The sequence below is a fragment of the Corvus moneduloides genome, chromosome 6 (assembly GCF_009650955.1).
Source record: "Corvus moneduloides isolate bCorMon1 chromosome 6, bCorMon1.pri, whole genome shotgun sequence".
Lineage (NCBI taxonomy): Eukaryota > Metazoa > Chordata > Aves > Passeriformes > Corvidae > Corvus > Corvus moneduloides.
The window spans coordinates 24604994-24617199 of NC_045481.1; the positions used below are offsets into that span (position 1 = coordinate 24604994).

The 12206-nt window shown below is 38.8% G+C and overlaps 1 protein-coding gene across 5 annotated transcripts in view; it reads right to left on the minus strand.

Moving 5' to 3' along the window:
* Nucleotides 1-491: 491 nt before the first annotated feature.
* The window catches only part of MIPOL1 (mirror-image polydactyly 1), a 189875-nt gene continuing 178160 nt past the window's right edge, over nucleotides 492-12206 (minus strand). For all 5 annotated transcript variants that reach the window (XM_032112210.1, XM_032112213.1, XM_032112211.1 and 2 more), the window contains one exon: nucleotides 492-6092. In XM_032112210.1, coding sequence (XP_031968101.1) covers nucleotides 6026-6092 — 67 coding nt within the window. In that variant the 3' untranslated portion in view covers nucleotides 492-6025. The remainder of the gene's footprint in view (nucleotides 6093-12206) is intronic.

The window sequence follows — 12206 nt, forward strand, 5'->3', positions numbered from 1 at the left end:
TGAAAGAAAATAAAAGTAGTGGTGTTTTTTTTGGTTGCTGTGGTTTTTTTGGATTTTTTTTTTTCAATTACAGTAAACATTGCCCTTGCTCCTCCTTTCAGTCAAGGGAAGGAAAAGAAAACCAATTCCAGGTCAAAGACTGCTTTTTGTTTTCCTCAAGCTGTTCTATTTCATCAGTTCAGTACAGCTTTTCAGTCTATTTTCTTTTTTGCCTGGCTCTGCACTCACCAGCAAGGTTAGTACTTACTCCTCACAGTACATAGTAGGACTAAGAGTAAAGCGCTGCAGGATTTGGTCCCACTATTACTGTGTTCCATTAATTTTACAACCAAGTCTTGGCTACCAACATGAAGCCTTAAATTCTGAAAACACTTCTGGCTTTGTATTTCTGACACTGTCGAACAGAATTACCAGGTACATGTTACCTTAAAATTGATTGGTAATGACAATATCTTACAATTAACAATAAAAAACCACACTCCAAACCCAACTTCTTTTGCAGACTATTTTAATAAAGGGATTATAAAACACAAAAGAGAGAGAGACAGGTAACCTGAGATGCAATTTTGGAATGCAAACTTTTAGTTCAAATGTGCAAGCTCAAACTTAACAAATGTTTAAAATATTTGAGTTTGTTAGATGGTGCCAAAATAAACCATGTCTTTTCTAAAGACTACATATTTAGCTAGGCACTGGCAATGTAAATCTTTCAACCATTTCAAGTATTTGTTTAAAAGCCTCCCAGAACACGTGGGCTCCCAACAAAACTGAAGAATGAAATGTTTAGAACACTGAAGCTCAACAGCTGACTTATAATCGACCTAATATGAGAACGCTACTTTGTCTTTTTGAAATTGTGAATACATTTTATTTACCAATGCATGAGAAGAACAAACAGAGAAAGTCCAGTTCTGCAGACCTGATGTGAAATGGTACAGCGATAAGAGTCAGCCCATGTAATGCTGCGATCGCAGCACGAGAAACTGCCGGTCAGTGATTTCATGCGCCTCACAGTTTATTCTTGCATGGGAGGAAAATCTTCAGAAGAAGAAGGAAACCCAACAAAACCAACAGCCTTATTCTAATTGAAGGAAATAAAGGCACAGAGAAATCCTGACATTTAGCTAGTTAAGTTCATTTGTGTATATGGATTAAAGAAGTTACAACTCTTATCACCTTGTAAGAATATATACGAAGTCAATCTTGTAAAATGTTCCTGATTTGGAATGAACAAATAAATAAATGTGCATATTACAACATACTGACATCACTAAACCATTTCAATATGATAGCTTATTTATAAAAACAGTTGTAATATTCCTTAACATTAATGATTTACCAATGAATCTTACTTCGCTGTGAATATATTTGAAGGGGAATCAGTCTTCAGCAACAGGACTCCACTAACAAGACTGAGCTGGCTTTGAACTTTTCAAATATCAGCAGTTTTCCCAACACTAGTACAGAAAACCATACCACCAGTTTTTGCCTGTGGGCTGCATGAAAAATAGTACTAAAAGACTAAAGGTCCACAGTTCTTTTCTGTTAAAGTTGATTTGTCACAATATTGTTAATTAGTGAGGGCTTAGGGAAGGCTTACTAGGAATATAATTACAGTGCTGAAAAGCATTAATAATGCTCTTATCCCGAGCCAACATGATGCTATTTACATATTTTACCCTGGCATATACCAGAAATCGCTCCCAATGCATAACGTGCTGCAGGATCACCAAGAGAAAAACACAAAATCTTACAGGGGAAGAACATTTCTGAGTATCTCTGTATCCAAGTATTCAAGGCAGCAGGGACCCTAATTTGACAAGTAATTACAACTGTCACCATAAGCATCACCTATGGTGAGCCACCTTTCATCGGGAGGGAAATGAATTGCTACTACTAGTACATAATCTGATGCAATCTCATCTTTCTCACATTTATTAGGACAGAAGTGACAATTGCATTTTTCTGCCATATAGGACCAGACTTCTTTCAATTTCAGAGCTTTGCACAGGCATCAATTAGTTCTCAATGAATAAACCACATGATAAGCCCATTAACCCATGTTATCATTATTGCCCGTTCCTACTACCAGGGCAGAATTCCTGCCCTCATTACACTGAAAGGCTAAAGTTAGACTGGGCTCAACAGGACCAGAAGTTCAGCTGAGGGCACTAAAGGCTGGGCCTCCATTACCAGACCTATGTGACTTTTACTGCTCACTTCAGCAGGTGAAGAAGCAAAAGTGTTTTGACATTAGCCACATAGATACTTTTGCAAACTCCCTGGAGGAGCCCAGGAACTTCTTCAGGGACTGCATACCTTTAATGACAGTCACTAAGGAATTTGCCGAAGACCACACACCAGGTTGTTAGCAAGGAAGAGGGAGAACCCAACTGTTTTTGAATCTTTCTACTCTCAACACAGTAAATTTCTCAAGGTCCTTTCCAAAGAATAAAAACATTTCCAGCTGAATTTTAAAAATCAACACATCTGATTTAATTATGATTCAAATACATTTATCTACATTTGTCAGTTATGACAAAACACCCTAACTTAAATTTTATCACTGAATTCCAGGCTGCTTGGTGCAAGACAAAAGACAGAGTCAGGAACTATTTTTTCACCTTAGGTACAAGGCGCCAAAAGGAAAATTACGAAGTAAAACTATCACTTAATTTTACCCAATCAAGTATTACCTGCAATCAGATATATCTGACATCAAGCCTGCTAGATAGCTTTTGCATGGCCCATCATACTTTTCCAAACAAAGCCAATGGACACAAGAGGCTGGAGGTCAAACAGTCTGGCTGTATGAAGCCTGCATTCACAAGATTATTCACTTGGATGCAGAAATACTTGGGGAAAGGTGAGGAGCTCTTGACACTCCTAGGGGAAGGAGGAACTTAGCACATTCATGCATGGAGCACAAGCCCTGATTTAGTAAACTTGCATTTTCAAAGTAGCAAACAACTTCCTCATCAAAGCTGCCAAGCAATAAGAGAGAAGACCTTTACACTGAAAAATAAGTAGTTCAAAGTTAGATTAAAACAATGTGTAAGAATAAATGTTTCATTTTCACAGGAAAAGCTACCTTATTGTCCTACAGGGATCTTTGTCCCAGAGGCCATGTTTAACTTGACTAAGAAATCACCTTGAGGAGGGGGTTATTTGGAGATGGCAATATTTCATATCACCATATTCAGCATGGAGATGCTGATGATACTTTGCTACTGTGAGTGCTAAAGAGGAGCTGTGAAAAGAGATGGAATAAGAACTCATGGTCACCAGGGAATGCTAAAACAACAGGTGACATTCAGCACCCATAAATGCTAAGTTATTCAGAAAACAGTTCTGTTGTCATACAACCTACAATGAACTCTGAGCTGAACATTACAACTGAGGAAGGAGATCTAGAGTTGTTGTTTTACTACAGAAATATTAACACCAATAAATAATCTGTCATAAAGGAAATCCAATGCTAAAACCAGTTACAAATAGCATAGAGAATAAAACAGACAACATCATTATGACAACCATTAAAGTCACATTTTGTCTACGTCTTGAACAGTAGGCACAAATCTGGTTGCATCTCAGTAAAAAAACTGCAGAGCTGGAAAAAAACCAGATTAGTATGACAAGGCCAATTGAAAACATGAGACAGCTCCTTTAAATGAGACTAGGGGTTCCCTCTGGAAAAGAAAAATGGGGGAAAATTATGCCAAATACGTGAAATCACATGGGACATGGAAACAATATGAACAGGGAATGGTTCCTCACCATTTCTCTCATACAAAAACTAGGTGAAAGCAAATGCATAGAGCTGGTTCATAACAGAAAAGGAAGTATTTCTTCACTCAATGCATCATTAACTGCATAAGACCTTGTGAAAGGAACAAGTAGATACAAACAATTTAAATGGATTAAAAAACAGGTCATGAAAAAATGCTGCTAAATACAAAGACACCACCTCTGGCTTAGAAAGCCTCTAACTAACAAATTGCTGGGATACCAGTTGGGAGAGTGGTCACTAGTGCTAGGCTGACTTTATATCCTTTCCTAGGCATCTTCTATTTGTTATTGCCAAAGGCAGTCTTTGGGCTTTGGTCTAGCCCAGCATGGTAGTCCTTACATTTTTGTCTTTATTCCTTCGTCACTACTTCCTTACAGCAGAAATGGTTCAGTAGCACTGACAGCTCAGGAGATCTTGTCATCTGCTTCATGCACAAAGCTGTGTGAGGACAGCAGGACAAAGAGCTGTTGAGTCACCCAAAGAGTTGAACAGCAGCACATGGGAGAGGGTGAAGGGGCTAGAACCTGGGGGGTGGCAATCCTCTGGTTTGGAAGCATTACAATTTCTTCCCACTGAATAGGTGTGGGGGAGTGGCTCCAGACTCACTGGCTAGCTTAGGATTGACCGAAGGTCAAAAAGGAGCACTTCAGAAGTGTCTAGAAGTGACTTGGGTAAATGTGGCCCAGAGAGATGCTGTATCTCCCTGCAAGATGTTAGGTATGGTCAACTGAAACTAAGAGGGGCTTAGGTCTGCACATGAGGAAGGTTTAACGTTAAAGTGTTTGAAAGAAAAAACAGACATTAAAATTCCTCTCTCTACACTCAAAATTAAAATTTTATTTTCTCCAGATAGACTGCACTATCACAACATCTGTACAAGCAAGCATTAAGAGCGAAGACCATGTAACAACACTAAAAACAAAGCAAAGCAGGCAAGTGGAAGCCTTAGGAGCTACATCCACCTTGCCTTAGTTGGCGGGTCCTGAGAAGAGACTAAAGCCCAGCTGGCTGCTGAGATTCTTTACTGAATTTGGGGTGCTAAGAGATTACAGCTGCTTTCTTGAGCAGGTTTATATGAGTGCTGACCTGACAGTTCATACAGGGAGATGGTTGGGTCACAAACATAACTCTAAGTTCAACTCTCATGTGTCTGTAAGGTCTATAATGTCTGGGTACCCCAAATTTTCCTCCTCAGCCCGCAGTTTCTCCCCTCCCTGTAACATTCTATGCTTCAGCCTTTGAGTTAAGTCCTAGGGCACTTCATGAGTACAAAAACCTGAGGATTGGCAGTTTGGCCTCAAACCCAGCCTGGATGGTACTCCTGCACTGCAGAGCAATCTGAGGTCTAGAAGAAGCAGACAAAAATCTTGTAGGAAAGCGATAAGAAGAGGCAAACACTGAAAAGGTGGATTTTTAATTTATAAGGTGCTTTCTGAATATCTGAGTGCTTTTTCCTCATGGAAAAGGATAGAGGAGTGACTAAAAACAATACAAGACTTTCTCCACTGTCTGAGATACTGTACAATGCCATAAGGCTTTCATGTTGCAATTTATTAAGCTGTACTTCCAGTGAAACCTAACTGTAAATTTCTTTTTAATGTACACTGAAAATGCTATGCACTAGCAGAAGCTATTCAACTGTTGTATAAAGCTATACATTTATCCTGCCTGCCCTTTGATGTAGCCACAGTTACTACCTGCAATTCAATGGACTATGAGTGAGGAGGAAAAAATATCCAATATACCAGCCAGAGATATTTCTTGAATGCCAACCTACTTTATCAATTAATATATTTAACATACAAATACTGGACTATTTACAGTCTCACAAATAAAATAAGGGATTTAAATTTTGAAACTGCTTTGCAGCATTTTGAACCCAAAGCCTGCAGTATTTAAAAAAATAACCAAGCTGTGCAGCAGAGTATAGTCTACTAACACTGAGAGGACAGACTGTTAAAATAAGCATCTACATAATTTTTCACAGTACACGATGCCACAATGCATTTGCTTAAAAACAAATACATGTTTGCAGCAAAACATTTCAACAAATCACAGAACTCAGCAGCAAAGTAGTTAAACATTTATGATTTGATTTTATCTCAGCTTGGAATGTCGCTGGAGTGTCCCACTTCTAACAACTGTTTGCTAAGTTAAGGCTTCAGTGTTTACACAGTGCTGAATGAAGCAGCCTGGTCACCAGATGTGAAAGCTTCCTTAGACTACAGCTTTCAATCAGATCACGGTCCTAATGGTCCCTGCTCCAACCTTCTTCCTCAGGACGTCCACCAGCCTTTCCAACCTGAGAGGGGGCAGGGGAGAGGGAGAGGAGAGAAAAAAAAAGGAAGCTAATGTTAGGAATGTTCTGGCTGAAAGAGACAGTGTTTGCACTGAACCAAGCTGTCCTGGTGGTGGTCACGCTCAAAAACAAAGCACTACTGTAAAAGACAGACATTAAGGGAAAATGCAGACAACTTGAGAAAAACTTTTTAACCTACAACCCAACCCATCCGCAGTCAGTGATATATATCAACTCACTTTTCCTTTGTAGTGTATGTAGTATCTGAGCTCCCTGTATGGCATTAACACAAAATCCTGTGCAGCAATTCTGTGGTACATATACACTGTGGTGTAAGCAGGACAATTATTTTTTGCACTTTTAAAAATATGAGTTGTCCATGGCTCTTGTTAAATGTAGCACTTAACTGTTGTTCCTCCTTAAAAAGTATCTTGCCCATTATCCAACAGATACTTTTACTGTCCAGTTTATAAATTTATGTCTAAAAGCCCATGTGTTTTATGTCAAAAACTTTTTCAAAATACTCAACAAGTCAAGTTTCTGAGGACGTGGATGATGATATTTTGAAAGTGGCCTGCACGATTCTTTTGTCAATATAAATACAGAAAAATTAATAGTCTAAATAAGTAGGATAGAGAGCTGCCCAAACCTCTTAGTTTTAAGGCACAGGCTATAATCATGTTCAGAATCTCACTGGCTTAATTTGATCATTCTTTTGTTAAAGTATGTAGGCAAATGCAAAGGACTACATTTGTTCATCATTTTGCATCTACGCACATTTATCTTCAGCATTCCAGAAATCATGCATTCAAGCTATTTCTTCAATTTGTCTGTATTTTATGGTATCCTTCAATGAAAGGTCTCCCACAAATAAACTATCTGTATAAAAGCAGACGCTGTGTGTAGCAGAACACTTTTAGAGCCATGTCCAGAATATTATACACACAGCTTCCACAATGGATAAACAGAGTTGCAGATTCAAATAGCTGTATTCCCTGTTACAAAGTTGACTATTTTGCTTATCTGAAAAGACTATTTAAAAAAATATATATTATACAACATGAGAAACGCAGATAGGAAATAAAAATAACACGGCTTTATCAAAATTGCAAAATGCATTTTATCTCATGAATGCATTAGTGACTTCAGTGCACATAAACTAGTTAACGTGCATTTATTGCCACAAGTCATGACTAATGTGCTTGGTACGTATTGAAACACTCTTGTTTTCCAGGAACCACCAAGCACGATGAAGCTACACCTTTCATTGTACTCACCAGGTGACTTAATTCCTGAAATGAGATTAAGAATTCACCACCCAAATGTAATCATCAGACACCAGGAAAAGTATGTGGAAAGTTCAGCTAGTTTTAGCTGTTCCACAGGGACTCTGAGGGAATGAATGCACAGGTAAAAAACTGCTGCTTAGGTACTCCTCTCCCTTCAGTTTTCCAATAGTCACTTTTCTTTAACCAACTAGTGAATTTTCACCCGTTTTTGTAAAATAACATCTACTGCACTTTGTCTTTATGGAGGCAGCGCCCAAACAGCCATAACTCAGTGCCATCAGCCCATGCAAGTTTAAAGTCAGGGATTCCACAAGTTATTTGCTCCTGGAAGTTTTCTCACGTGGATATATCAATGTTTTCTGAGTTCTAAGGATTTTAACTCAGTTACTGACAGGTCACAGTTTCGTCAGCCTCTCTTATTGGGAAGTTTCCCTGTTACATCAGTTGTCAGTCCATGTGCAATTTCAGAAAGCAATGGCAGATTAGTCCTCTTTCAATAGCATGTTTATTCAGAACCATGGCAGCTTTCTCAGCCATTTTAACTCTTCCTGGAGGTCTCTTTCACACTATCACCCTCTCTGATGTGCTTCAGAGACATAAAAACACTGGAGAAATATTTCAAACTGTTTGGACAAACAGAAGGTTTGGGCTGAAAATTGTTTTTCTGGGAGACAGCATAAAACCTGTAAAATCTGAGATCATGGTTTATTTAAATCACTGTTCAGTTAAAAAGGAATATTGTGTGGGTTATACAAGGCGGGGTGTGTGTGTGTGTGTGTGAAATGACTTCAGTAATTGAGGCTCCTTTTGGGAAAACACAAGCTGGAGGTCACTGCTTACTCATTGTCCTACGACGGGGTTTAGATGTGCACCACTCTGTGACCAAGCAATGGCACTGCACACCAGAGCAGAACAAGTTAGCGAAGAGCTGCTCATGTTTGAAGAGAAATGCCACTGGGATGAAAGTAGTTGTCTTCTGTTTAACCTTGAAACTGTCAGGCTTCATTGAAAATAATGAGGCTTAACAATCATAGTTTCTGCTTTTCAAATGAATGATGACTGAAATCATCAAAATGAGGTATTCCTCACCAAATACAAACCATGCAGAGCTTATTTGCCTTTTGTTTCAGTCATATGTGGATTTGCAAATTTATTTATTCTTTATTAGAAGGAAAAAAGAAAAGGTAGCAGTGGAGTAAGATATTGTACCTTTGAAAGAGATTTAAGCAATAATGTAAAAGAGAAATTGTAACAGCTATTTATAAGACAAAATAACAGAGGGCAAAATTTACCCCTGCGCAGACACAAGACCCAATATACCACTGAAATCCCACTTAAGCCTACAAAATAATGTTATGCGCTGAATCAGTGGTTAATAACTCTTGATACAGGTCTCAGGGGGCTTTTTGGAATGATAATCCTGGACTCTTTGTTCACCAAGGGCCCAACTCTGTCATCCCAACTCAGTAAGCAACATTTTCTTTATGAGTAATAAAAGGCAGCTAAAAAGGCTGTTTGTGCCAGTGAGGTGCTACCTGCAAGGGATGAGGGTGGCAGAGCCAGCCCTTGTCCATAAGGCTTTGTGCCCAGCCCAGTGGGATACTGCAGGCAGCTCCCTCTGGAGACTGAACATTTTAATATGGAAAACTGCAGTAATAGTTTTATACCTCAAGATCAAAGGTAACTTAAACAGAAGAATGGAAGCTGCTGGGAACTAGTCTCAATGTTTGCAGGGTTTTATTCAAAATATGGAAGACACTGACCTGAAGAAAGCAACTTCTGTTACTTTGTGTAGTTTTACCAAATTTTACTTAACTGATAGCAACACTGACTACATTTGATTGTATTCTAAGACAAAGATTTAACAAATGACATTTGTCTTTTTGCTTGTGAAGAGTCCTCATAATACAAATTTAATTTGCAACATGACACTTTATTCTGAGATGTAAGCATGGACACTCACTGAATTTGCCTCTCATGAAGCAACTGAACAAGTCATTTAAGAAGAAAGTATTTGGGTTCATATTTTAGATCAGACAGAAGAATGATACGGTGGGTGGGCCACTCTGCTGTAGTGCTGAGGGTCCAAATGTGCAAGGACAGACACACACCTTTTGGAATGCTCTATAAAGCCTCCTAAGGGCTCACTCCCCATTCTCACAGATTTCAATTTCTTCCTTAGAAATTTTTGAAAACCGCAGTAGGTGACCTTCATTATTTCTTGGTTCTTCAAATAATTCTAGAAAATCTGTCCCTTAACAAATAAATTCTCTCAACAAATGCCACATCAGCATTCTTTACACAACTATTGTATGCATGCATGAAAAGTGAGTACAAAATGACATAAAATAGAGGAAAAAACTACGGCTTCAGATGGATAGGTACAACTTTGGTTTTATTTCTATTTGATTTGCATATATCCAGAAGTAAAAACGTTCAGTGCTTTTCATGATAGATGGAACTTGCATTAATGAAAAGCACAAAGATGAGGGCTAGAAATATTCTTTATCTATTCTACATACTTCCAAAATGCTGATCTAAATGCTCCCATTAAATGGAAAAATTAAATAAACCACACAATTTAGGAAAGGGACACCCAGTCCATCACTATTTTTAAGTTAGCAAAAGACACAACGTTAAGAGTCTTGAATTGCAGTGGCTTAATGCTTTCTCCATATAAATTTGGAATTAAGCAGTTGAATCTGTGTTCTAATACAGAAATAAAAAGATTTCCATAAGGGACTTGCTGCTATGATATTACAGGTTTAATTATGCCCTTTTAAACATGTTGCTAAGCTTTAAGAAGATCCTCATTTTTAGAGGAAAACTACCTAAACAGGAACATTTCTAGGTGAGTCTTCCCCAAGACAAATTCTCAACCATTCTCAACTCCTCTTCCAGCTATTTTGAACTGTGTTCCCTTGTCACCTATGCACACAGCTGTCAATGCCTGGATGGAGCGTATGTTGTTATGTGGAACGTTCTTATACAGCTCCTGAATTGCCTGACAATCTGCTCTGACTTTTAGCAAAGCCTTACTCCTGTGAGTAAAAACAACTTTGGTTTTAGACTCAGTCTCCATAAAGCACTTAAAATCTACTTAAAATCCTAACCGGCAGAGAAGTTGGTTCTGGGGGCCCAGGAGCTGAACAGATCAGTGTAAGTATGTTACCTACTACTCTCTACTGCTCAATCTTATGCACATTTTTGGCTGGCTCCCCTCTTTCACGTATTCTACTGAAGAAGTCTCGCTCTAACCCGAAGCTTGGGATCAGTAAAAACTCTGCAACTCTGTAAATCCACACAGATTGGTACATCCTTCCACACCACTCCATCTCTGGCCAAAGGAACTCACCCCAAAGGACAGCAGTGGCCTTTACTCTCAAGTTCTGAACATGACAGTTACACAGTCACAGAGTGACCTTCCCAGGAATCATGCCCCAGAAACAGACAAAATGGACACCCAACTGACAGAAAAGGACACCCTTCAAGTAGCCCATGTCCTAATCTGCAAAGCAATATACAGACTAGCTGAAAACAATAGTTTCTACCTGCAAATGGAGGAGTTAAGTGATAAAAACAAAACCATCCTGGATTTTGAAATGTTATATAAAGGTTTATAAACCTAAGCTATAACCCTTGGTTATCTTTCCAGTAGATAAGATTAGGCTCAGGCTATGAAGATGGCCTTACTTGCATGATTGCTGGCTTCTTGCGGAATGTGTTTTGCTGACACTAATTCCCCTTAGAAACCAAGCTTTTGAAAATATATTAGATAAATAAAATGCATTGGACAAAACCATTGCAAGCAGTTTAGCAGTAGAGTTCAGTGAATGATTGTTTGGTGAGTGGTCATACAAACAAATTCACTTAATTTCATTCATAATAAAACAACTCTCTTCCTTTCCCTCTCCTTTCCTTCAGTTTTCCTCTCAGATAAATTTCATAAAATTCTAAATGGTGTACAAGTTTTCAAGCATTTTCTGTCAATTCAAGGAAACAAATGACATAGAGAAGAGAGGCTGCTGTGATACTCGTCTTGCCCAGAAACCAGCCACTTGGATAGGATAATTTACTCAAGAGGCTGGGGGAAACTGGTTCAGCTCTATTATCGGCATGAGGGAACTGGACCCCAGCTGCTTCCCTCTCAAGGGAATAGCACTGTGCTAATGCTGGGTTTTGGGGTGGCTTGCTCTCAGTTTCAAAATTTGAGGCTGCTCTGATTAAATAAAATATGTAAGTATTCACTGTTTTGAAGCCTGGTATCAAGGGTATGACCTTGCAATGCATGACCTATCTACCATGCTACACAGCCATCACCCTCTTTCTCCTGGCTGATTCAGCAAATTTTTAATTATCCTTATTCCTCAATTCAGGTATTATTTTTGCCACCTCAAAAGCCTGTCTTTTTAACAATAATTTTTTATCATCTCACTAAAAATCACTGCCCATTGAATTTAATGGTCTGTAACAATTCCTTCATAAATTATCATATGATAAAGACTACATGTGGTTCCAATGCACAGGCTGCCTCTCTCTTAACAAAGTTCCCTCTGCATTTTTTTGGATCAGAGACTGGGTGTCTTTCTAAATGGCACGCCGGAGTTCAGCTATGGTTTTGAACCTGATGCCGAGTAAAATTCAGTGCCCTCTGTCACACAGGTGGCTGGACTGACTTGTATTAATGGTCCTTTCTGGTATTAAAACACATCTTAGAGACTGATTTAGCAGCATCAGTGAGCTCTAAGCCGTGGTAGACCACAGTGTTGAATCTAATCACTACAGGCACTGCCGCCAATTCCTGCCTGCCCAACACTGCTTGTAATGT